This window comes from Boeremia exigua, assembly GCF_020726555.1.
Source record: "Boeremia exigua strain MPI-SDFR-AT-0100 chromosome Unknown C7974scaffold_4, whole genome shotgun sequence".
In the NCBI taxonomy this organism is placed as follows: Eukaryota; Fungi; Ascomycota; class Dothideomycetes; order Pleosporales; family Didymellaceae; genus Boeremia; species Boeremia exigua.
In genome coordinates, this window is record NW_025763521.1 from 2,472,031 (window position 1) to 2,497,147 (window position 25,117).

Consider the following 25,117-nt stretch of genomic DNA (forward strand, 5'->3'; position numbering starts at 1 on the left):
ACCGTGGAAGTTCCCGGAGAAAAGGCCCAATGTTGGCGTGCGCGGTCGAGAAGGAGCTTGCGCCTCGGTCGTCGGATGGAATTGTTGCGGTCGGCATATGACATATATCTCCACGGAGGTCCCCAGCATTGAAGTACCGCAAACACCATGTCATTGAACGTTACCACCAAATTGCCTGCGCTCCGAACTGCACGGAGAATTGCACCGAGATATCAATCAGTAACTTCTGTGCAGAGACGGCACTTTTCATTTCGGTCTTTTTGGAGCAAGGCTGCAAGTTCGGCAGAGCAGGCGGAATGGAGCCCCGCGATTGACGGCCCTCATCGGCAAAGCAAGCTACAGGTCAGGGAGCAACAGGAGAAAGAACTTGCAGAAAAAGCAGCACAAGAATTCCCGGTTCCAGAAGAATCAGAAATCGGTCAGGTTGATGGTGCCCCTGCGAAACATATTGCTGTGGAAATAGATGGAAATGCTCGAGTTTTCGACACTGCCTTCTTGCGGGACAGCTGCTCGTGCACCCAGTGCAGAGACCCAGACAGCAAGCAGAAAGTTTTCCAGACGTCCGATATTCCGAAAGACCTAGAAGGGAGCTACAGGCTTGTCGAGGATGAAAACAAGGGGCCTTCAATCGAACTTCAGTGGAAGGACGACGTCAAAGGATATGGACCAGATCACCGGACACGACACTCGATCGAATGGCTGCAAAGGTCGATCCACCAAGAGGTCGAACTAAGAGGTGGCGTACGGCAGGATGATCGAGTGCTTTGGGACAAGCAGAAGATTACAAGAGATAACAAATGGCTTGACTACAACGACTACATGGGTCAGGATGAGGTCCTTTACGATGCTCTGACGCACTTGCACAAGTACGGTCTGCTCTTCATCAAGAATATCCCCGATTCAGAAGAGTCTGTAGTTAAGCTCTCAGAGCGCATCGGTAACCTCAAGGACACATTTTACGGCCGCACCTGGGATGTTCGCTCGAAAGCTAAAGCCGAGAACATTGCCTATACGCCTCAGTTCCTCGGGCTGCACATGGACCTCCTGTACACAACCAACCCACCACATCTGCAATTGCTCCACTCACTACGCGCTCGCACACCAGGGGGAGAATCGTTCTTCAGCGACTCGTTCAACGCCGTCAATCAACTGCAGCGCTTCTCAGCATTCCACTTTCGCACTCTCTGCAAGTTCCCTGTCACATACCACTACCACCACCCAACAGAGCATTACCACTTCACCCGTCCGGTAATCGAGCTTTTCCCCTACCCGAAATACAGCGAGCCCACAAACCTCGCGATCCGCCGCGTCAACTGGTCCCCGCCTTTCCAAGCCCCATTCGAAGCCCGCATCGGCAGCAACAACCAGACCTCGTTCCGGTCCTTCGTCGCTGCAAGCCACGCGTTTGAGAAGCTGCTCAGCGCCGAGGAGAACCTGTACGAGTACCGGCTCAACGAGGGCGAGTGTGTGATCTTCGACAACAGGAGGGTGCTGCATGCGCGCCGGGCGTTTGACGCGACAAAGGGCGAGAGGTGGCTGAAGGGCGCGTATGTGGATGATGATGTGTTCTTCAGCAAGTTGAGGGTGCTGCAGGAGAAGTATGAGGGGAGCTGGAATGCGGAGGGGACGGTGAGGCATGCGGTGAAGGGAGAGTGATTTGGGTATAAGCAGTTGCGTTGCATTGTATGGAGCTGGGGCGTGTCTGATATCGGTGAATGCATAGCGTGGGGCGGTGGGAAATGTGGCATAGATCTGGGTTGTACCTCGACGGTTCTTTCTTTTGTTCATAGTATCGAAACGTACATATTTGAGTAGACGGTCGAAGTTGGATACACTCCTTATTGAACTTTCCGATCTGATCTGCCACCGAGTCGTCACTGTGTGCTCGCGTGCTAGCGCGTTCATGGACGCGTCGAAGGAAAGAGCTTCCCACCCACATGACCTTCGCCTTTGTCGCTCCTCCTCTCCTCTCTCAACTCTCTTCGACGCCAACTACGCATTATCACACTGTTGTGTAGCCATAATGGCTCCCACCCTTCGGAAGAGCACCCAAGACAAGACCCAAGCCAGTGCCGATGCTGCAATTAAGAAAGGTTTCGTACGCAGACCTCCACCTCGAAGGCCCGGTAGGGCTCCACTGCCTCGCCACAAGCGCTATGCGAGTACCAAAGGTCTAGTCAACTTGAAGAAGACCTGGGGCTTGCAGCATATGTGAGTGATGGTCCTTGTCAGCATGAACATCAGAGTTGACGAGGCATAAAGCACGATCGCCAATGCCAATTCCCCTCTGCTTCGCCTGCCACCAGAATTCCGTAACATGATCTTCAAGTACACGTTGACGTCCAAGGTGCGCCTCAAGATGTACTTCAACAGTGTCCGCCGGTACTCGAGGAGCGGTTTCTCTACACGTCCACCGCGGTCCGCCGTCAGACAGCTCGGCATGCGACTGCCTGAAGTGTGTCGACAGATTTACTCTGAGACAGCCACTCTTGTTTACAGGAAGAATACTTTCTCTTTCGCCGTCGAGCTAGGAATGAGAACTTGGCTGAAGAAGCGATTGCCAGCTCAGCTTGAAGCCATCGAGCGCCTTGAACTTCTGGAAGGGGATACCAAGGACAGAGATAGGGTCTGCAAGGAGCTGAGGGAGACTGTCTGCCCAAACATACGCTGTCTGATCCACAAGTCTGACGCAGGCTTTGTTGGTAAGATCGGTCGTAGACGTATGGATTGGGACAGCGACTACATCAGTACAGATGATGAAGAGACATGGGCTGAATTTGGTGACGGTGAGGATTGATACAAGAACATCCTGCCTTAGTGAGCGACAACGAATGACGATACTTCCGAGGTGACTGGACGAGATTTTACAAGAGCTAAAGAGTGGCTCTCAATATCTCACTTTAATTTCACTATACCACAACATGAGTCTATTTCCCCATGCTGCTGATCATCTCCCTCTGTGTCGCCCTATCCTTGTTCGTCTGGCTGAGCGGCGGGATGCTCCTCAGGTCACCAACAACATCCTTGGCCTTGCCGAAATAGACCTCTTGCAGCAAGTTGCGCATCTTCAGCTCCATGTCCTCAACCATCTTGCCGATGTTCGCAACGTGTGAAGTGTCGTCCTCGACAGCCATGTCAGCCTCGACCTGGCGAACCATGTTACCAGACAGGTCCAGACCACCGAGCGCTTCGGAGTCAGTGCCGAGGGAGAGAATGACAGTAGAGGTCAGCTTGTAGTGGGCGGTACGGGCGCGGTCCTGCGCGTCGAAGACGTGAATGCTGTCCCAGCTGCCGGAGCTGCGTTGTGTGGGGTTGACCGCTGCTTGGGTCAGCTTAACAGCTTATAATATGTAATGCTGGTCGCATACCCTTCTTCAACAGCACACAGCCTGCAAAGCCATCGTCCATGTCCCAGAGGTAGACACTCGATATGCCGCCCTCGAAGTACCTGCCCGTGTTAGACCACGCGCGAGACGACCCCGCCAATGCACTCACAGCTCACGATACACGTCAAACGCCTCGTTCGCCTTGACCTCCATCTTCCTGATCCTCTCGCTTGGGGTCACGCCATCCTCAATCGGCGGCTCGAACTCGTTGCTCCACGGACTCCTCCAGCTATCGCCGTCGCGGTTGTAGTCGCAGCACAGGAAATCGCGCTTCGTCTTCGAGCACTTCTTCGCGGTGAGCGGGATATCGACGGATTCGAGGAGATCTTCTTCGAGCGCGGGGTTCAGGCTGATAATGTGGTCGACGTTCTTCTTGACATCCTTAGGGTTGAGGCGCCTGAGGAGGTCGCTGGGGCATGTTAGTGGGGCTGTTTGGGGAGCCTGGCGCGGGCACGACTTACAGGGCGCTGTCTATGGGGTCAGCCATTTTGTGGGAAAGTATGCTCTCGAAGAAAGATGTTTGGAGAAGGAATCTGGCGACAATGGCTCGGGCGGGTGCTGCGACTGGGTTGGCGGCGGCGGGAGCTCCTGTGCCTAACGCTTCCAAGGTCAGTGGCTCGGTGGTGGTCCGCGAGTCAGGCCAATAGTCGCCCATCGCGGCTCTGTGTCATTCGAAGGCTGACCTCACCTCTTTCATGCGCAATGCAAACAACGACAATGGATGCGTACGCAGCTCTTTTATATGAGCTAAATGGAAGTGATCGTGAGGAGTACGCTGGCAGATGCAATTCTTCACCGAGATACCCTTGCCCGCTTTGTTTGCTCTTTGATGCCTTCACCTGCTTTGCACTTGCCGTTTAGACGACATTTGCAGAGTGACGGATGGGTTCTACCATAGTATCTACTAGGGCTTCTATCACTAGGATGAGATAATGGATGTAGGCTCGCGGCTATTGCTAGCAAGATCTCGGTGCTACTCTGCTCTGCTCAGAGCTTGTGGAGTACATGCACACATCAGTTGTAGGGTATGACGACCGCCACAGCATACGCATCAGTACAGTCGGTTGGGATCAACTCTCTAAGACTGTATACTCCGTACCTGGTAGGTAAACGTTGCCGCCATAGAAGTCCACATGCATGTGGTGGAGTTTAGCTTCATAACAGCTGCCACTCCTAGTGAATCTTGATCAGTCAAGCTTTTGCCATGCCCTATTGGATAGTTGGACAGGGTCCAGATCACGTTCATCAACAGAGAGCAGGTAAAGCCGCATCAAGCGCGCATCCGCCGCTATCTGGTAGCATCGGCGCGCATTCACCTTCACTCTCTGTTCTCCCCTGCATGCATAAGAACCGTTAATACCCCGCCACTTCTCACCATCGCATTCCTCTATATTTTCCACCACTTGCAACTACCACAATTTGCTCCACACTCATATCACATTCCGTCTCGCTTGTACTTCGCCTCACTAGTGACCATGTCCGACACTTCCAAGTCTCCCGCCCCTGGCGCTGCCACAGAGGCTCCCAAGTTCACCGAACGCGAGCTTCAAATCCTGGGCTGGGCCATGCAGTCCTTGAAGTCAGGTCCTCCTGAAGTATGTGCCTTCCACTCCTCCTCTGCCGTGGACAGTACTAACAAGCCCAGATCGACTACGAGAAGCTGGCCGCCTTTGCGAGCATGACCAACCCACGTTCCGCTAGCAACGCCTGGGCCGCCATCAAGAAGAAGCTCACGACATCTGCTGATGGTGCTGTTCCTCCCACTCCCAAGAAGGCTGGTGGCCGCAAGAAGAAGGAGGACGACGGCGATGCCACCCCCAAGACTCCCCGCAAGCGTGCCATCAAGCAGCCTGAGGACGGCGATGCGTCTCCCAAGAAGCGGGGCCGTCCCTCCAAGGCCAAGCCCAAGCCGGAGCCTGAGGAGGAGGACTGTAAGTAAACACCATCGTAACATGTGCCGACTCCTGATTGTTGACTTCAATAGCCAAGGTCAAGCCTGAGCCCGACTCTGCTGATGAGCTCCACCCGGAGAGCGATGCTACCGTCGCTGATGCCGAAGAGGAGATCTAGGCCTCTCGCCATCTTGACGTTCGTGGTGTCTGCAGGTCTACTTCTGCCCGCACTAACAAACACACAAGGCACATTGCGACGCACATGCCATCGCTTCCTACGATTTGATTGTCACAACACGTTGAGCGGTGCTACTTTTACTTCACGACGCCATCTGAATGGGCAGTCGTAAGTTTTTTTCCTTATCTAATTTGTTTACGGTCGGGGTCGGGATTGGGTCAAGGCTTCTGTTCGGCAATGGATGCTCTTGGTGTGCATCACAGGACACGACAGGACATTCACAGGCGGTTTTGTAGCGGATTGCTGTCACACTGGCTTGATATGTACGTGCGTACGGCGGCGACGCAGCAGCACAGTCGCTCTCTTTCTGGGCAGCCATAGCTTTGCATGAATATCTTCTTTCTTTCAATTGCTCGCGACTTCTTGGTGAAAACATTTGCCGGACTCTTGTCGTGCTCAACGGCAATCATAGCGAGCACTCCGTTCGAAGTCGTGACTCTAGCCTATCTGTGTAATTATCTTGGTGTCGTGAACGATGCGGACAGGAAAGCTCGATCTGCGACATGACACTCTAAATCTTCCCGATCCTTTGTGGCGTCGTCGAATACAATCTGTCAGGGTATTATAATGCGGGCTACACGATCGGTGCCCTTCCCGTGAGATTCACGTAAGATGTGATGGCGACGCGAATGAGCACTGCCTGGTCGCTTCAACGTAGGCAGCCCCGTCAAACATTCGCTGGTTTTTCACCATTACGACTGGTATCAACAACACGAACACATGTGTGTTTTCCCCTCGGCTTTTACAGGTGCGATCAGATCTGGAGATCTCGGATTTGACGCAAACATGGCATCATAATGGAACGCTGACTTTCCTACACAGAAGCCAATACCTTACTTTGTAGTGAGCAAAGATCAGCAACAGCGTCAATACTGCCGACTTCCTGGCGGCTTTCCCTCAGAAGCTTTTTCACGACTGTCTCAGTCGCAGATTCTGCCTCGACGGCGACTTTGCCCCACGCGCTGGCCTCCTTCGATCCGGCCGGCAGTAAGTGGCTTTCGCCCGACAAGCGCAGCAGTGCCTCTTCTGTTTCCTGGTCCGAAGCAGCCAGTTGACTTTGGAGATATACGGCTTGCTGTAGCAAGAAGCGTTCATTCTGAGCTGAGCGAGCGAGCTGAGGAATATGAGGGAGCAGCTTTGTGATAGGTCTCACAAGGTTGGGGTCTCTGAGACTCTCAGCAGAGGACTTCGCGGCATCATCAGACTCCGTCTTTTTGCCCTCAGGCAAGGGCTCGTCCAGGCTCTCATAGGTCTTTATTAACTCCACTCGAGCTGCGATGTAGCGATTGTAAGAGGCACGGACGCGAGCTTCAGCAGACTCAAGGTCTACAAGAGTGTCCTCATGTACTGAACGTTTGATGGGCGAGGCATCCTCAAGAAACACCGATTCTTCCTCCATCTTGGCCAACTCGCCCTGCATCCACTCCACAATCTCGTTTCGCGCTTTTTCAAGAGCATTAATTTGGCCTTGAAGTCCAGATCGACCTCGGACTGTACTGTTCGCTTGTTGTCTGGCGATATTTGCCCGATCCATTCGGCTTCGTGCGTCCAGTACTTCTTGCTTCAACCTGAATATTGAACTTTGGTTGTCCTCGGGTTGAGCAATCTGCTCTAATCTCTCAGCTGGGAGATCTGGCTGCTCTCCGATGACTTCCTGAACGTGATCTCTTGGGTCATGATGCCGCTTGGTCGGCTGTGCACACAGTAGTTTTTCCAGAGATTCTTGAATGACAGTCAACTCTGCAAGCTTCCGACGCTGTCGGAGCAAGTTGATATATCCTCGCGTGGACTCGTCGTCTTGGCCTTGTCGTGGTAGGGTAGGATTTTCGTCGACGTGGCGGTTCTGGAAATCTTCCAATGATGTTTGGAGCTCTCGATGCTTCGCCTCTGCCTGACTTCTTGCTCGCAGCGCTTGCAGGTAAGTTATGCGCGATTCTTTCAAGCCAGGCGGATTTGTACTGGCAGCTGAAATGCCTAGCGGATGCTCGTGAACCATATGCTGATTTTGAGTTGCATGATTCACTGGCCGGAGACTGGATGTGAGATAGCGCGAGAGCGTCCGTCTGATCTTTAGCGTGTCATCACGAGAATTGATGTATGACGACAGCGCTCGGTCGACCCCAGAGATTGGACAAGCTGTTTCAGCTGGCATTGCAGATGGCGTATGTTTGTGCTGGTTTGCTTAACAAAGTTGCGCGATGCAGTGAACCTGAGCCGGAGTAACTATGTGAAACCGACCGATCAGATCCGTGAACTTTGATGGACGAAGTGTGGGTCACAAAATGCAAGACGAGCGGTGGTACAGTTTCAGGCCCTACAGTCTGTCAAGCGCAAAGGGTCCAAAACAGCGACGCTAATGCGCGATAACGCTAGGTAATCTGGGAAATAAACACAACGCGATCTCACGTGACGCTCTCCGAATCTGTCAGGTATGCTCCACGAACGGAGCACGAACAATCCCCAGTCTCTGTACGCGCGCAAGATCGCGAGCTAATCTTTGGACAGAGCATTTCTCGCATTCTTGGCGTGACATAAGCATTGAAGCTGCTTCTTCGCTTTTGTTTCGAGCCTCTCGGAGATTGCAAGATGATGGCTTGCATGCCCAATGCAAGCATTTCTTTTTCAGCACACAGCTGAGATTGCTGTCATCGGCTTGAGGTGTCCTTCATGGTCGATCAAGCTCGCCCAATGCCACGCTGGCAGGCGATCCTTGCTTGCACTCGACAGCAGCAAATGTGAGTGGAACTGACATTCATGCGACGTCGCTCGGGCCGCAAGGTGGGACACTGGAGCTTAAACAAACGGCTACCAGCAGCTCAGGGGCAGCGCCCAGCAGACTAGCGATGCGAGGTCCCCATCAGAGCGGCGCTGATAGCCAAACCCCTGTGTTGCGAAGGTTGCACAGGGAAATGTGCCTGAGAGATGTGGCGTTCGGTACATGTTCTACACATGCCGGCCGCAGAGTGCAATGATTTGCGGCGAGTGACGCGACGACGACAACGCATCGGCGAAGCCTGGCCAATGGGAGGTCCCAAGGGCTATGTATGGGCAAGGCAGCCAGACAATCTCGTAGGCGATGTGCTGGCGGGCAGGGAACCGTTGCAGGTCTAGAGAACAATCTCCAGTACGTGCACAAGGAAGGAGCCACACGTTGGAGGGCGACGGCATTGGCTCCAGGTTCAGTCGTTCGCGTTATTGGACGCACCCTTGTCATTTCGCTTCTCGCTATCCGGGAGCGTAGGTTTGCCTCAGAAGCAAGCAACTGCCTCGTGCTTCTCCTTTCCACCTAGCACCTTTTCGAGGCCCTGCAGCACGTCCTGAGGTACATTGCGCGACGCTCCCACTTCTTGCGCAGCCATTGCATACTTAGCTTCACCCCGGCCCTGCGCGCTTCACAAATCTCGCTCGCGCGCCCCAGCACGCTCCACGCCAACCGCCCTCTCCTAATACCCACTGGCCCCGCGCACAGTAGTCGCCCATTGAGGCTGCCTGTGCCGATCCAGCATGCCATTCTTCAAACATGTATTCAAATCGAAAGATACATCCAGGTCAGGGTCCAAGGCCGAGGCCAGCAGCGAGCCTGCACCACGGCCACGATGGGAAGACGCATGGTCTCGCAAAGATGTCGCCCCAGAAGAGATTCAAGAGCTCGTTCACCTTTGCACTCAAGAGATGAAATCGAGAGGTAGGTGCAGAAATGGTCCTGGCTCACAGGGTAGTCGGTGCTAATCTCGCAACAGCTGTCGACATGCCCTTCATACTCCTCCCTTTCCGCCCCACTTCCGACTCGAGCGCTTCACGAAACTTCGTGCGTAGTTTCTTCAAAGCACAGTACGAAGGGACACGGCAATATCGAGGCGAGAGTCTGAAGCAAGAGCTTCGGCTGTCCGAGCCACTGGTACGGCGAATTACACCCTCGGAGCTGGACCATACACTGACAGATTCAGACGTTGTGCAGTATCATCAAATGGTGTTGGAGTAGGCTACCAGGTGGTGTGGTGACTTGGGATGCCTACGAGCTCTTTCGCATTGGCGAATCTGGTACGCAACCACCACAAAACTAAGTGATTCCGCAAGTGCGAACTGACATGCCTCCCAGACTCGAACTTTGCACGTCATGCTTTCGATACGTTCATACCCCTCAGCGTCGACGTAGAGGCACGCCAGCGCATAATCTTCGATTTCTTTGACCTCTTGTCCGCGGTCGCAGCGCGAGGCAAGACCAATGGCATGGGCGGTAGGAAGCTGTCGCGCATGGCTGGCTGGTGGGCTTTTGAATTCCACGACGACGGGAATGGCTTCGATGGAGGTTACCGTACATGGGAGAAGTAAGTTCGGACACATCATGTCTAGAAGCGCATCGCTAATTGATTCGAACCACAGGGCAGCAGACGCTGCAAGTCATCTCTTCTTTGCGTACCTCCGATCACTCTCTCCCGATGCAAATGCATTGGGCGGCATTTCCCTTCCTCGTTCCTTACAAGCATTGCTTTCCCAAACCGAATACCCACCACAAGCGCCTGCACTTATGCAATCTCGTACGACAAAGGTAGTAATGATTGTGGACTCCGTTTCGCCAACGCCATTTGCATTATTACGCCGGGCTAAGAACTTTGAATACCGGGACGAAGACGCAGCGTTGCAGCAATTCTCGGCTTATGACGATACTGTCAAGGCGCTCACAGAGGAGTGTCGCAGAGTGTTAGATTCTATTGCGTCGGCGAATCAGTCCGTCACGTCACCGGCTGCCACTACCCCAGATCCAACTTGGTCTCGATTCGAGGACTTCGGATTCGCTGAGCTCTTGGACAATTCTGCTAGCGGAACAAACGGTGCTCCGGCAGCGGGAGGCACGCATGAGTTCTCTGGGCTTCGAAACGGCGCTCGCTCCAAAGAGACTGACTTCGGCCGGCCAACCACCCCATCCTGGGCTGATTTCCTTTCATCTGGGTTCGCTGATGAGAACAGCCAGGCCTCGCCCACCACTTTGCTGCTTCCCTCGCAGAAGCTCCCTCCGCTTGGCGAGCCGGCCCGTGTACACAGCTCCCAATCGCACGTACGCAACATAAATGGCTCCGAGGAAGACCTCGAACCAGGCGAACTAGCTAGCATAACCGCATTTGATCTAGATGAGACGTTTTGGTGGGTGTGGATGACAAGTCTTGCCAATGAGGAAACTCCCGATCGCAAGGCGGCCTTTGGCAGATGCACAATCATTGAGACACGTATTCCAGGCGGGAAATGGCTTATCATGGAGGAGCAGATCAAGGGCGCTGCCGCAGGACTCGAAGAAGGGGCTTACATTGCAGAGAAAAAGTCGAAGTTCAGCTTCACAAAACGCGGACGTCTAGGACGAAGAAAGTCTACTGGCAAGAAGACAGCGCCTGCTGCGAAGGATCCTTATAATCGAACCAACACAAATACGCCGTCGAGTACTATTGGCGTAGACCAGCACGCGCGTATACAGGCTGCAGCTGCTAAGTTGGCACAGAAAGAACGTGAACAGAAAGCCGCGGAACAGCGTGGGCAGCGCCGAGCTAGAATGGACGATACTACGTCCGTCAAGACGAACAGTGTGCTGACTCTGCAACCACATCTACTGAGCGAAGCCGGGCCTGCGATGAAGTGGGACAAGAGATTTGGAGAGGGTGCGAAGGACAAAGATGCCCTGCGGGCGCAGTATCTTGGAGACATCCATGCAGGAAAGGGCACCGATCTCAAGTCTACAGCTAACGGACGTTCCTCGCCGTTACCTCCTGAGATTTCGAACCGTGACCTGCCTGCGCTACCTAAATCTCAGACGAACCTACCTGCATCGAGGTCGCAGGTGTGGGAGAACCCTGCGAGCAACGCAAGTCAGGACGTCACTATTACACCGGTTCCGTGGCCCGAGGACTCACCCCTTCCCACACCTAGGCTGGAATCGGATGACAAGGCACTGGCTCCTCCACCGGTCTTGAAGACGTCGGTTCCTGATCATAGGGCGATTACGCCGGCGCCCACAAATGTTCGCCGTAGTGAAGAGCAGACGAAACAGCTCGAACCCAAGAAGCTAGAGAAGAAGAAGAAGGAAGGCGGTGGCGGTTTCAGGAAGCTTTTTGGCAGGAAAAAGACTGACATCTCCGCTCCAGCTGCTGTCAACCAGCCGAGGCCCTCGGAGGACGATTCGCAATTACGGGCACTTGACGCTGCCCGAAGCACATCTCGGATCTCACATCACAACCAGCAATACCGAGAGTCGTCGCCAGATGTCAGCATTAAGCAGGCCGAACCTGTACGTACGTACTCTCCAGCATTGGAACATAACCATTATCCTATGGAGCAAGATCAACACATGATGGAGCCACCCAGTCCGCCACTCGCTCCAGGCAGTGCTGCTCTTGAGCAACGCGAGGCGGATCGGGCTTTTTCGAGGTTTGATCAAGGACCCATGGAAGATATGCCAGCCTTTGTTCCCGAAGACAGTGACGATGAGGATTCTGCTGCTCCACCTGCAATCCACCGTCGACCAATGGGCCAGGAATCCAGGATACCTCGCCCAGTCACGCCACCTCAGCAGCAGGCCGCATATGGAAGGGATGATATGTCAGAAGACTCGGTCGATGTTGGCAGGCAAGCCTCACCTACACAGGATAGATGGGCGCAGATCAGAAAGAATGCTGCTGATCGCGCAGCACGATTAAGCGAAGAGCAGACGCGTCGCAGCCGAAGCCAAAGCCAAAGTCAGCGCACTGACGAAGGGGAGACCAGTGGTGAAGAGACAATTGAGAGCCGTGTCGCTCGTATCAAGGCCCGCGTGGCGGAACTGACTGGTAACGTCGATGGAGTGCCCGGCAGACCTGGCGGTGCTATGCGTTAGAACACTCGATTCATATGATCAGGTATGTCCAGGATCTATCTTACGGTGGGCCGATGGTTAATATCTGGTTAGATCTTTCACATGTCTACACATACTGCCTAATTCCTCAGCGTACAAAGAGCACAGATACCCATTTCCGTTTTGCTCTCGGACATTTAATACCCTCTTATGTCTTCAGCGTTTCTGCTTTTGACTTACTGCGCTTCTTATAATTCAATCTTTGTTCTCCAAGGTAATTGAGATGGACAATATCCATACAAACATATGGACCTAGTCGATTCATGCAAATAAGTATCCCACTTTGGCATGTAATGCATTTTGCAAAGGGCTTTCGAATATCAATAGATTCCTCATCAATAGATCTCGATTCAACGCTGTATTGTACAACCCTGCCAGCTGTTGTGCGGCTTGATCACGCTGCATATCTGACGAGCCCAATCGCAAGACATAGACAAGATACTCATGCGTGTTTACGAATGGAGTTCCAACACTGTCCTAGCTCGGTTTGCGGTGCGTGATCGGGTCATCCTCAATCCCGCTCAGGGAACTACTGGCAGCTGAGGCAAGCGTTTCGCCAATGGCACTCGAAAGTCGTCACGAAAGCGCAACCGATCACAGTGTCGTAGCCCATTAGCATTTAGTGTAGTTCAGTGGGTCGCTCACGGCTGCGTCATCCCGCGTGGGTGCATGCATAGCTAAATTTAGAGCGTCTGTGACAGCGGAGGCAAAGGTACGCGAGGGTGACGAGCTACGACACCACGACGAGGTTATGATGGATATCGGTGAGGCTGGGGCGCGTACAGAGAAGCAGGTCTCGCTGTCCGCTGACAGCGCAGTACGCAGTGGCTGGTGCGATGGCGAAGGGCGAGTTTGACGGCGATGCACTGCAGTATTGACGAAGCAGTGCTTTTGGGCGCCGCAGTGCTCCGCAGAGCTGTGCGACACAAATGCTAATGGTTGCTGGCACAGCTCAGGGAAACTGTGGCCGTGGTGTGTGTACAAGCAGCATTCCTGGCGACACACGACGAGATGGTCGAGTCGTCCTGGTCGAGCTCCCGCAATTCAATGCTACCTGCCCTTCGGACTGATGCAGACATTCTGCTCGCCTTGCACGCGCACTCGTTCTGCGGGGTTGGTGAGACAGGCCCGGCGTCATGGATGATGCACTCTGGCCATCTGTGCAGCGTGTGCAGGCACACGCATAAGGAAAGCCGCAAAGAACATCAGGGTCTGTTTCTGCATCTCCATCACAAACCGTCGAGGGTCTGTCAACGGCGTCCCGGCTATAATATGACCTATAATTAGCCCGTTTGCTACCGGTCTAGCCCAAGACGGGTGATATTAGCGGCTGCCGGTGAGTGTCATGATCGTGCTGTGACCAATTACGATAGCCAAGCTGCCGTGGCACAGGAAGCAAATGTCCGCGAAGGGTCATTTTGTCGAGCAGTGGCCCAGGCTCGACAGCAGCCCACGGCTTCTAATTATAGAGGCGTGCCCGCCGCGCCTGCCTCGATGCCTCTGCACATCATCTCTCATTCTGAGCCTCACGAATCTGGGAGCTCTGGGTACAGCTCTGCGTCGCGCACTGTGGCCATATAGTCTGCGAGCTGCGGCAGAACCAGCACTCTTCGCGCCGACTTTGGCCGCCCACACTGGCCTCCTGAAACGCTTTCGTAGTAACGTGGTTGCGCTCATTACGGCGCCGCCGCGCAAGCTAATCGACGCCGCTGCCTCGACGACGCTCGACTGCGAGCCACGCCATCACCGCCTCTACCCCTCCACGCTCGATGCGCGCTGACGCCTGAGTCTGCTGTTCATCATGGGTCGCCGAAAGATCGAGATCAAGGCCATTAAGGATGACCGTAACCGCTCTGTGTACGCCTTCCCCTCGACGCGCGCCTCCGCGGCCTATCGCTAACATTACGCAGGACCTTCCTGAAGCGCAAAGGCGGTCTGTTCAAGAAGGCACACGAGCTGTCTGTGCTCTGCTCTGTGGACGTTGCGGTCATCATCTTCGGCCACAACAAGAAGCTGTACGAGTTTTCATCCGGAGACATCAACGAGACCATCGGTCGCTACCAATATGTAAGTCTTTCCTTTCTCTTTGATAGTGGAGCGCGTCCCCTAATCGAGTCGCGCTGACAGGTCACGCAGTATGGCGGCGCGCACGAGCACAAGGGGCCGGAGGACTTCATGGGCAAGAAAGACGACGACGAAGAAGACGAGGACGACGACGGCGCGCCTCCGCGCGACTCGCACACGCCGCCGGAGCAACACGGCCTGATGCCACACCACATGCAGCATGCCCAGGCCTTTCAACACGTCCGTCACGTCACGCCCTCCGCCTCGCCGCCGATTCCGAACGGGTTCCAGCATCGCGGGCCCTCGCCGCAACCTCCCCACCACCTGTCGCGACCGAATTCGCGTCTGGAACAGCACCCAGGTCATGTCCGCCGAAGCTCCAATCTCGCTCCTCCCCAACCGTACCCTTCGCAAGCACCGCAGCCGCAGCCCAGCTATGCCTATATGCCGAACCCGCCGTTCTACAACCCTCAAACTGCTCAGCGGCCGCAAGGCCCGCCAGGTGCCCAGTACCACTATGCAACGCACCCTATGCCAAATCCTCAAGTACAGCAGTATATGCAACAGGACCAACGCCGACAGTCTATGCCGCCCGTGCCCCAGATGCAGCCTTCCCCGCAAATGCAGCCAACGGCACAGATGCAATCGCACCCATCTCAGCACCAACAACAGCAGCAGCAGCACCAGCAGCAGCAACAAATTCAACAGCAACAACAACAGCAAATCCAGCATCAACAACAGCAACAGCAAGCGCAACAGCAAGCGCAACAGCAGGCACAGCAGCAGCAGCAACAGCAACAGCAACAATCGCAGACACCACAGCCTCCACCGCAGCAGCAACTTGAGCGACCACCGCAGCCTACCATCACCGTCCCGTCACCACCGCAGCACCATGATTTCCAGAGCCCACCCCTTCCGCAGCCAAAGCCGTTACATGCCTCCGCCAAGCACAGTATATTCACACCTATCGACGATAGTCAGTCAATGCTAGCCGCGCATTGGGGTAGCAGTAGTATGGTTCCACCTCGCAGTGATCTTCACGCCGTGAAACAAGAAAATCGGTCGCAATCAATTGATGTAGCTGCTATGTCACGGCTCCAGCCAAACGGTCCTCAGTCTTTACAGCCCCTAAAGATTCCAAGCCCACAACCGCCGCTGCAACCTCCTCTACGAACGCAATCTACCTCGTCCGTACCCCCAATAGCTCCGCCCACGCGAACGAACAGTCTACAGATGGACAAAAACAAGCCGAAGTTACGAGTTCAGATACCAAGCGAGCATTCCGATGGAGGTAGCGCTACGGCCGACTCGTCACCCAAAGACTCAATCTCAGGCGCCACGCCAGCTCGCAGCACAGACGCCTCGCACTCGTCCGGCGTCGTTCTCCCACCTCCATCACCGTCCGCAAATTCCCTTCTCAGCGCTGGCGCAACCGGGCCCCCAAACCCTTTCGCTCGCCCACCACCCCCTACGAACAGCAACTCGTACGGCAGCAGCAATCGTGACATGGAGACGCCCATCTCGGCACTGCCGTCACGATTCGTTGAGAACGGGTTGCTTCCATCACCAAGCAGCTTCTACCCAGAGTGGGGTTTTGGTCGCGGTGATTCCAACATGCTGCCCAGCCCGTTGACTTTCCAAACACCAGTCGTCACAAACGGGCCGTCTTTCGCACGCGATGATTCTGCAGATCGCAAACGCAAGACATCTGACGGGGGCAGCGATACCAGTCAGAAGAGGGCGAAGACTTAGGTGTTCTTGACCTGTAGTACCATTTTATTCTTCCCTTCTGCTTTCGAGCGCGGCACTTGTTTCGCACATATGTTGCCTTTCCACAGCGTGCTGTTTTGTTCGATGTTGTAGGCGTTATAGGATACCCACGACACCCGAGTATGTTTGTTGTTTCGTTCAGCTATGTAATGCCATTGGGTGTCTTGAGTTCAAGACGCGAAGAATTGCACGATAGTCACGAAGATGGAGATGAGGCCTTAGGCGTAAATACCAATTTAAAGATTAAAAGCAATCTTCACTCACTCTGAGTATGTGCCTCTTGTCTGAACAGACGCGGCAATTATTTTCCCACCTTGACTGTGCGAGCGTTCGACTGCTCGACTGTGGTGCGTGCGCCTCCACTGGTTGACAGCCGCAGTTTGTCAGACCTCAGCTCTGCGCCGCCTTACCGATCGCTACAGCGATGACCCCTGAACAAGAGCCTCAACCCAGTCATCATCAAAGGTCGGGCTCAACGGGCTGAGTGTCCCACAGGCAGTGTTCATTCGGCATTTCCAGGCCGACCCCCGAAGAACATGATGCTGGGCTCTGATTGTGTCCTGTGCACTTTGCCGTTTCCGAAGACGGGCGTCATAGGGCAAGGGCCCCGCGCCACGGTTCAGCCATAACCAGGCTGTGAATTGGGCGTCGACACAAGTGTGGAGCTCAGAACATAATCTGTCGCCAATCTTGCAGGTCCGAATACGCAGCCTCTCTAAATACGCAGGCCCCGTTTGCGCCTTATATCAGCTCGCGCCTCGTGTGACCTCCCACGGCTGCTGGCACCAACGCCCCTCCTTTGCTCTCCCTTCGTAGCTCATACACCCCACCATGGCATACAACAAAGGATTCAACCCAGACAGGCTGCCCGCGCATGCAGAGCCAGAGCAGGTCCGTATATGTGCTTGCAAACTGATACGCCCATTGACACGTCCCAGGCTGCACAAATGCTGTCGCAGTCCTCACGGCCTCCACGGACATCGTCTGCGAGGCCGGACTACAACAAGCCCGCTCCACCAGTTCCCGGCTCACAGCAGTCACATCGCCCAGAGGAGCGCTACGGCGGCCGCCCAGCGAGCTATGACTCGCGCCCGCCTCCAGGCTCATTTAACGACCGCAACGACCGCTACGACTCGCGCTTCGATTCCCGACCCAGCGTCGGCAGCCCCCCACCTGCGAACTACGGCAATGGGCCGCCGCCGCAGAACTACCACGGACGGCCACCGATTTCTCAGGTGCAGAGACCCCCTCCAACACCTGCGCCGCCACGAGACGCGAATGATCGGGATGCGCTTTGGAAGCTGTTTGGGGCTGTGGACAGAGATGCCAGCGGAAGTCTGACAGAAGCTGAGCTACGGACTGCGCTTGTCAACGGTGACTGGAGTCCCTTCGACCCGCATACCGTACGCATGATGATCAGGTAAGCTTCATTGAGCCACTAGATAGGTTAATACTAATGGGAGCAGGATGTTTGACACTGATCGCTCTGGGTCTGTGAACTTTGACGAATTCTGGTACGTTAAAACGCGCTGTTGTCTGTTACAGTTACCTACTGATGCTTCTCAGCGGGCTGTGGGGATTCCTTTCTGCATGGCGCGGCCTTTTCGACCGCTTCGATGCAGACCACAGTGGTTCCATCTCCTATGTAGAGTTCAACGAAGCCCTGGTCGCTTTCGGATACCGCCTATCACAGCAGTTCGTTACCCTACTATACCGCACCTACGATCGTGGCGGCCAGAACGCGATGAGCTTCGACCTGTTCGTGCAGGCGTGCATCAGCCTTAAGAGAATGACAGACGTCTTCAAAAAATATGACGAGGACCGAGATGGATACATCACATTAAGCTTGTAAGTGCTGGCAGCAGTCGATGCGCCTCGGTATTCTGGCGTTACATGAACATCTACTAACACCCAAACAGCGAGGAGTTCCTGACAGGTGCGCAAGCTCTCTTCCTCTTTAACTCGATTTCCGAGTCGACTGATACTGGACTGTATTAGAAATCATCCGTCAGCGTTGAGCGAGCGAACAACTTCCAATCTAGCATCTGTCAGTTAAAGACATTCTTGGAGAGCGCCCTGGAAGCCTCGGAGGTTCGGCTGGGCTTTCCAACGGCACGCCGGAGACCACAGGACGGTCTAGCGTTTCGGGGCTATGGGGAGCGGGCAGGAGTCTTATGGTGTGGTGGGACTGGTGTTGGATACGATTTGCACGAAAGAAATGGGATGTGACAAAGGCGCTATCTTTGCAGTGGGCAGGGGATGTGATTTAGATACCCGTTTTGAAGGAATGATATGATGCAAGCAATCGAGGTAAAATCCCACTTTGACGGGCGACAGCGTGCATGCTATGGTTTTCGAAGAATAAGAAGAACATGGGCTTTGGAACAAGGAAAAGTGTGGAGACGCATATGTATCGCATGATAGGCAGGAGATCTAACTGACTCTTCGACTGCCCCGGCCTCTTGCTTGGAACAACGTGCAGGAAGGTGCGACCGGGCTTGGCTCAGCCTATCTCGACCCCGGTCTCTACCGTATAACTCAGCCTTCTCCACTTCACACCATCGCTCGGCTAGACATCGGAACAGGCTTCACTCACTCTTTTCAGTGTTTTCAAAGTGTCTCGCGTTATGCCACTTCCTCAAAAGCACGCCAAACACATTCTCGAGCCTCATGCGGCCTCCAGCCTTCCCAATGTAGAGTCACAAGGCTTCACATATGATCGCCTCCCCTCCGAGGGTCGTTGCCTCCGTCTGCTGACGCTATATCCTGGGCAATGGGAAGACACGATACGATGCTCGCTATCGACTGTAGGCCTCGACCCGTTGGACGAGAGTGCACCGTACGAAGCAATCTCGTATGTCTGGGGCGACCCAACCAAATGTCGGGAAATAATATGTGGCAACCAGAATTTGTCCATCACAAACTCTCTGTTTGATGCTCTACAGATCTTGCGGCCGTTGGTCGGCGAAGGCCCTCGTACACTATGGGCAGACGGTATTTGCATAAATCAAAGCGACACCGAGGAAAAGAGCCAACAAGTACAGATAATGGGCTCGATCTATTCCAACGCAATCAGGGTACTTGTCTGGCTCGGACACGATAGCCCCGAGAAAGTGGAGGCTGGCCTAGACCTGGTGTGTCAAATCGCAAGTAGAGGCTGGGACGAGGCGCGTCAAGGCCGTCCCAATCAACTCGAGCGGGCACTTGCGCCTCAAAATTGGCACAACTCAACCTACAAATTACGAGCTGACACAAATTCATCACCAAGAACAAGACACGCGTCGCGAGAGCTGCCCGAGTTTGCAGACGTGGATGCGCTCTACCCATTGTTCACCTGCCGTTGGTTCACTCGCCTCTGGATACTCCAAGAAATTGTGCTCTCTAAGGCAGCGGTGGTGGTTTGGGGTCTCGGAAGCATCAGTTTTGATTTGCTCGAGCTCGCTGCAATCTATGTATCCAGTTTTCATACAGCAGTGTTTATTGATACACGTGAGGCTATTCGCGGTGTAATGCATTGCATTGTTATGCGCGGGATTCGGCTCGCGCCGTGGGAGGATGACCTGCTTCTGGAAATTCTAGAGCTCACAAGAGATTACGAAGTCTCAGATCCCAGGGACAAAGTGTATGGTATGTTAGGGCTGAGAATGAAAAATCCAGTCCTAAGGGCATCCCACTTTCTCAAGCCTGACTATAGCCTTTCCGTTGTCGAAGTCTATACGACAGTTGCAGAGAAGCTCTGTTTCGAGAAGCAAGATACAGACGTTCTTGCGATGGTCCAACATGGGCCTTGCCTAGCTCAAGACTGGCCATCGTGGGTACCAGATTGGAGCCATCCTCGGACCAGCATTTTCATGAGCCGTTCGAGAAACACCAGCTTGGGGACTCTTGCCACTATAGAAAGGCCGTCTTGCACTACTTGCGGGAAGATAAGCCACAATGGACCTGTTGTATCCATCAAAGGTATTGTTGTTGGCGGTATTCGGCGTTCCACCGAGAACCTTAATGGTAATTCCTTTGGAGGGTCAAATTCAGAGTCGTTCAGGTACATTCAAAAGCTGTGCCTTGAATTCCAGGGCGATTATAACGAAGAAACAATAGCCTTCACGATGTCCGCTGGCCGGGGGCCTGACGGGCATTTAGCTGAGCCAACACAGTCTCGTCAGATCGCATCTCACATTGCGAGCTTCCAAAATTTTCTGGCTTGGAATGTGGACCAATATTTCATGACTGGCACTGACATACCACCTCCGCCCCAAAAGTATAATGCTGAGGTCCAATCGGCTTATCGCTTCTACATGAACATATCTGCCAACGTCATCGAGAGGCGCTTCTTCATAACAACCGGCGGCGATCTGGGACTCGGTCCTCTAGCAATGCAAGAAGGTGATCTGGTGGTTGTGTTGTTTGGAGGCACTGTTCCTTTCGTCTTGCGTCCACTTGGAGACGGCCAACACTTTCGTTTGGTTGGGGAGGCTTACGTGCACGCAATTATGGGTGGCCAGGCAGTTGAGAACTGGCGGAAGAGCGGTGAGCCGGCCACAGAATTCCATCTGTATTGAGTGTGCTGAGTGATAGTACGGGCTACACAAAGGGTTGACTTGTTGCTGAGACGATCACTTGCTGCCTGTTGTACACTTACTTTTCTTCTCTTCACTGCGTACAGAACCCGTGTGAGCATCCAGGGACCCAAGGAGTTCATGCACCGCGACACACCTTCCTTCCGCACGCCTGCTTCGCATATGCATCTGCTACCCTTAGTGGCTTTGCAGCTGCATTGGAAGATCCTGACATCCGGCTTCCAGAGCATTTCACCCTTCGCCAGAGTCCATTTCGTAGATATGTGTACCGCGGTACTTAAATCATCCAACATCATGTAGCCAGAGTCAAAGACTCCGGTCCAGTGTCCTGTCCAGCTCGCCGGCATCTCTTCCGCCCAGTTTCTGTCTAATGATCGCCCCGAGTCCATACAAATGGCTCTTCGGCCATTGCGCAATTCGCATACGACCGAAAAAAAGTAAGAAGTCCAGTTTTGTAGAGAAAAACATGCTGCTTGTCCATCGCTGACCGTCAAATCGCTAAACAGATACCGTGATACACTTGCAATGGCGCGTAGCCAAAATTCGTTCTCTGCAAGAGTGTGATGGCCCGGCTGGAGCTGAGTGCGATGCCATCAAGAAAACACCGTTGATCCACCAGAAAGCTTCTGACATTGATACTGGGTGGGGTGTGACTGAATGTCTCATTGTACACAGTAAGAAGCACCAAATGCATGCTCTGCAGTTCGGCGTCTTCCTTGTGTGTTCTCGATAGCGAAGCCTGTCTCGAACCAGGTGATCTCTGCCAGACAAACTCTTTCATTCGTCCAAGCCAGATGCCAGTACTTGCGTTGGGCTTGCATTCACAGTTCGGGAGCGCTATGGCTCGATTTTTGCCCATCGCTATGCAGGCGAAATGATCTTTAGTCCATTGTTTGCTATCTCAGACGTTTATTCTCACTGTGATATAAAACCAGATAAAAAACACCGGAGAGCAGTGTTAAAGACAACGCACTTGTACTTCGGTGCCGGCATGGGTGCCGAAAGTAGCTCGGCAGATAATTCAACAGGTCTCGAAGTATCAGGGTGGTGGCGCTAACACGCTCGACGTCTTCCGGTCACGATACCCCTAGTATTTCCATGTTACCAAGGCTTGGAGACTTACTGGCCATGGCCAGTTGTTGTCTCTTTTTTTTTACATTACAGAGAAAATGGGACAATTCTTCATCGTACCTCACCAGAATACCAAGTCACTCCAATCATCGTGCCAAAGAAATGCTCTTAGGTCATAGCATCACTTGAGATATCTTCACGTTTTCTTTAAGTGGCAGGGAGTTCAGTGATGTATGAACCAAACTTTGCATTACTATAACGAAGCTGCTCCCAGATTGGGATACATGATCCGAACTTTGCGTTACTGTGACTGAGGTGCTCCCCAACCGTCCCAACCGGTGTACATAAAAGGCGGATAATTGTAGCTCGGCAAGTAATACAAGCCGGCAGTGTTCTGCAGATTCTCTCTCCAAGTCTCCTCAGTCATTGGCATTGGACCAGTCGAGACTTTGCGGGTTTTGACCCGCTTTTGCTGTGCAGGCTTAGCATTTGATATTTCAAGATTTGGAGACAGTGAAGTGCAAGGAATTATTCGCTGTGGGTATAGTACGCGAAACAGCAGGTGAAAGAAAGGGGGGATAACTTACTTTCTCAGAAGGAGTCAACTTCCTCTTGGTGTAAGAGGGCTTTGGCTTCGGAGAACTGAAGCAGCAACCCATTTTGATGATGGTGGGGGGTTGGAGCTGGGTGATGGGGTGTGGTTTGGGGTGATGGTGTTGTGTTCGTACTGTAGCTTTGGGCTCGGAGTCTTGAGGACTTTGGATTTTGGGACAGTTGTACTCTGGGAGAGGATGTAGCTTGAATTGCGATGGTGGAATGACAAGAAATGAGAATGCAGAGATGTTTATATAGTCTGCGCATCTTACCTCTATGGATTGTTGGCTTTCGCACTTTGGTTCACGCAAGGCAATTGCAAAGTGTGAACCTATAGTAGAACATCTTCGCAGGTACGTCAGATAGTTCTCAACACAAGATTATAGGCCCGTTTGGAATGCCTGTGAATTTAATGGCAGAGTACAGCGGTTCGATAATGTGATTTTTATCGTCGGCAAGCCTGGTTCAACCCTGCGTTTTTCGAGGCCTAGGGTCCAACGCGCAATCCAATGAAATCACCCGCAAACGATTGGGGGGATTATTTTTATTATACCCATTGTCGAATTGGACTGGTCATGGAAACCATGTCTCGATAAAGGTTGATGAGAATTGATGGCAAGACAAGACAAGATCTGTTACTCTTGATCGATTTGAAAGCTAAGAGGTGTGCCACCTGGAATTTTAGTACCGACAAGAGTGAGCAAATCCACACGCAGAACGCCGTCAGGCTCAACGACAAGGGCAACAGCTGCTACTGCAGGGACAAGGTTAATTCGGAGGCGATGAATGTACAGAGGGTTAGGGCTCCTTACGGAGCCCATTCTCCTATTCAGTGAACGGCATGCTGAGAATGTCTTTTACAGAAACCGTTTTCCTATTCAGTAAACGGCATGTCGAGAACGTCCTAAACGGAACCCTTTTTCCTATACAGGGAATGAAATGCGCTTGTACATGGCAGATCTACTTCGTAATTCGAACTTGGACCTGACCATGTGACTGACCAGGTGGGCAGCCCGGGGTTGGAGACCAAAGTGTTCGGTCAGAGACACTAATTCGGGTAGGCTGTTCGTGTTTTGTGGAGTTTCTTAGAGAATTGGTATAGCCTGGTGAGCTTCCAAGACTGTGATGTAACACAAACGTGGCGCTACTCTCCACCAATAGAAGAGCGACTGACCCTTGCTGACGGGCCCACCCTTTGACGGCCCGAAACCTTAATGTCTTGTATCGTCCTTTTCCATCACAGTTGAGAAATATTTTTCGGGGTTTGTGCCACGCCGGACTGAGATGACATTACACCCAAGTGCTCAGGTATTGTTTCTGAATATATAGAGGCCATGTTAGCTCTTAGGTATCTAGTTCCCACCATGAAACGGAACGAATGTCATTGAGAATCCCTCGAGATATTGCCAGCTCCTAAAGTCGGTAGATCGTTCGAAAAGACGACACCATAGTTGAATTAGGTCTGACTACCTTTACCTCAGGCCCCCTTCCTTTGTTCCGAAGCCCTGGCGTAGCTGTGCAATTCCAATCCATCGCGCAATTTTCAGGTACGTAAGGCTGTCTTGGCGAGAGTTCAGCTTACTTCGAGCAATTAACTTCCCCTGTGCTGCTTACTTCGAGTAATAGATACTCCATTGTTCAGCTGACTTGGAGTAAGCACACCCTCTTGGCACGGTTTTCACGTCGTGTTCGTGACTGCTAGGATGCAGGCAGAATCATATGAAAGCAAGCAGCACCACCTCAAATTATTGTCCATCAAAACACATCCCCCCCAAGCGAGAACAATCCAACGGACAACAGATTCTCACATCTTTTTCAATATGCAGTTCTCTACCATCGCCCTCCTCTTTGCCGCCACCGTCCTCGGTGCGCCGACCGAGTCCCTCTCAGCCTCCGGCCTTGTCGTGCGCGGCGAAATGGACCAGGGTGATGGCTTCTACCGTGCCATATTTAACAACGAGACGGGCGTTGCTGATGTCGAGTTCACCCCTCTTGCTGAGCTTGCCAGCATTGATATCGATGGAGGATCTACGTCTGCAGTGGACGAGCGCAACCTCCTTAAGCGCGGTACTACTTGTTCTGGGCGTCGCTCCATCGATCTTGGTACACTCAACCAAGCCAATGTGCAGCTAGCCAACAATGCCAACGCTCAAGGCTGGCACGACAAAGGTCATACAGGCTGGGTAAGTCATGTCGTCCTAGGTATCGCACCTTTCATTTGCGTTGACTAACAGAATCAGGTTCACCTTGGTGCCGAGACTTCTTTCTTCTGCAACTACCAGGGCAACTTCCTGACCTACCAGTTGATCATTGACATGCATACTGTCGTCAGTCACTACTGCGGTCAGGATGGATACGGCTACGATCGCAGGACCAACGGTGGCGGCGCCAACGACCTTGCTGTTGGTCGTACCTGGCGAGGCGACCACTTCTGTTAGAGACCAGAAAAGGTTCTTCGAGACGATCGTGAGTACTTCAGCGAGGTCAATGTTCATTGTTAGTACTAGAAGTTCGAAGCAGAGAGATCAGTATATGCAGTCATTCATTTGAAAGCCGTAGCTACGCTTTCAGTTAGCAACAAAATCTTATCCTTGTTTATACGTCTTTAAACAATCAAACACTGTCAAGCCTGTGACATGTGCAATAAA

At 53.2% G+C, this 25,117-nt stretch overlaps 10 protein-coding genes across 10 annotated transcripts; 8 read left to right on the plus strand and 2 right to left on the minus strand.

The window, feature by feature from the left end:
• The first annotated feature begins 115 nt into the window (after nucleotides 1–115).
• Nucleotides 116–1,853, plus strand: C7974DRAFT_391327 (uncharacterized protein). The gene has a single exon (XM_046141572.1). It carries the CDS (start codon nucleotides 148–150, stop codon nucleotides 1,654–1,656), a length of 1,509 nt encoding a protein of 502 aa, XP_045999541.1. The 5' UTR covers nucleotides 116–147; the 3' UTR covers nucleotides 1,657–1,853.
• Nucleotides 1,854–2,023: 170 nt separating this feature from the next.
• C7974DRAFT_411751 (uncharacterized protein) lies at nucleotides 2,024–2,797 on the plus strand (the record flags this gene model as incomplete). Its single annotated transcript, XM_046143590.1, has 2 exons — nucleotides 2,024–2,211; nucleotides 2,263–2,797. The coding sequence occupies 2 exons, from the start codon at nucleotides 2,024–2,026 to the stop codon at nucleotides 2,795–2,797; spliced, it is 723 nt and encodes a 240-aa protein (XP_045999542.1).
• Nucleotides 2,798–2,927: 130 nt separating this feature from the next.
• On the minus strand, nucleotides 2,928–3,873 carry C7974DRAFT_374872 (F-actin-capping protein subunit beta; the record flags this gene model as incomplete). Its single annotated transcript, XM_046140172.1, has 4 exons — nucleotides 2,928–3,319; nucleotides 3,369–3,448; nucleotides 3,496–3,795; nucleotides 3,848–3,873. 4 exons carry the CDS (start codon nucleotides 3,871–3,873, stop codon nucleotides 2,928–2,930), a joined length of 798 nt encoding a protein of 265 aa, XP_045999543.1.
• Nucleotides 3,874–4,762: 889 nt separating this feature from the next.
• C7974DRAFT_471038 (uncharacterized protein) lies at nucleotides 4,763–5,456 on the plus strand (the record flags this gene model as incomplete). Its single annotated transcript, XM_046146486.1, has 3 exons — nucleotides 4,763–4,981; nucleotides 5,032–5,317; nucleotides 5,371–5,456. Exons 1-3 carry the CDS (start codon nucleotides 4,862–4,864, stop codon nucleotides 5,454–5,456), a joined length of 492 nt encoding a protein of 163 aa, XP_045999544.1. The 5' UTR covers nucleotides 4,763–4,861.
• Nucleotides 5,457–6,312: 856 nt separating this feature from the next.
• C7974DRAFT_158838 (uncharacterized protein) lies at nucleotides 6,313–7,815 on the minus strand. Its single transcript, XM_046135912.1, has one exon. It carries the CDS (start codon nucleotides 7,666–7,668, stop codon nucleotides 6,331–6,333), a length of 1,338 nt encoding a protein of 445 aa, XP_045999545.1. The 5' UTR covers nucleotides 7,669–7,815; the 3' UTR covers nucleotides 6,313–6,330.
• An 831-nt stretch (nucleotides 7,816–8,646) lies between these two features.
• On the plus strand, nucleotides 8,647–12,761 carry C7974DRAFT_391335 (uncharacterized protein). Its single transcript, XM_046141573.1, has 5 exons — nucleotides 8,647–9,201; nucleotides 9,257–9,414; nucleotides 9,464–9,557; nucleotides 9,616–9,844; nucleotides 9,900–12,761. The coding sequence occupies exons 1-5, from the start codon at nucleotides 9,021–9,023 to the stop codon at nucleotides 12,373–12,375; spliced, it is 3,138 nt and encodes a 1,045-aa protein (XP_045999546.1). The 5' UTR covers nucleotides 8,647–9,020; the 3' UTR covers nucleotides 12,376–12,761.
• A 1,499-nt stretch (nucleotides 12,762–14,260) lies between these two features.
• Nucleotides 14,261–16,490, plus strand: C7974DRAFT_158868 (uncharacterized protein). The gene is made up of 2 exons (XM_046135913.1): nucleotides 14,261–14,460; nucleotides 14,521–16,490. Exon 2 carries the CDS (start codon nucleotides 14,569–14,571, stop codon nucleotides 16,207–16,209), a length of 1,641 nt encoding a protein of 546 aa, XP_045999547.1. The 5' UTR covers nucleotides 14,261–14,460; nucleotides 14,521–14,568; the 3' UTR covers nucleotides 16,210–16,490.
• A 568-nt stretch (nucleotides 16,491–17,058) lies between these two features.
• Nucleotides 17,059–18,225, plus strand: C7974DRAFT_432979 (uncharacterized protein; the record flags this gene model as incomplete). The annotated part of the gene is made up of 5 exons (XM_046144884.1): nucleotides 17,059–17,118; nucleotides 17,166–17,647; nucleotides 17,694–17,741; nucleotides 17,794–18,075; nucleotides 18,147–18,225. The coding sequence occupies 5 exons, from the start codon at nucleotides 17,059–17,061 to the stop codon at nucleotides 18,223–18,225; spliced, it is 951 nt and encodes a 316-aa protein (XP_045999548.1).
• Nucleotides 18,226–18,738: 513 nt separating this feature from the next.
• On the plus strand, nucleotides 18,739–20,941 carry C7974DRAFT_158905 (uncharacterized protein). The gene is made up of 2 exons (XM_046135915.1): nucleotides 18,739–19,221; nucleotides 19,272–20,941. The coding sequence occupies exons 1-2, from the start codon at nucleotides 19,162–19,164 to the stop codon at nucleotides 20,784–20,786; spliced, it is 1,575 nt and encodes a 524-aa protein (XP_045999549.1). The 5' UTR covers nucleotides 18,739–19,161; the 3' UTR covers nucleotides 20,787–20,941.
• Nucleotides 20,942–24,289: 3,348 nt separating this feature from the next.
• Nucleotides 24,290–24,907, plus strand: C7974DRAFT_411759 (uncharacterized protein; the record flags this gene model as incomplete). Its single annotated transcript, XM_046143591.1, has 2 exons — nucleotides 24,290–24,652; nucleotides 24,710–24,907. 2 exons carry the CDS (start codon nucleotides 24,290–24,292, stop codon nucleotides 24,905–24,907), a joined length of 561 nt encoding a protein of 186 aa, XP_045999550.1.
• Nucleotides 24,908–25,117: the final 210 nt, after the last annotated feature.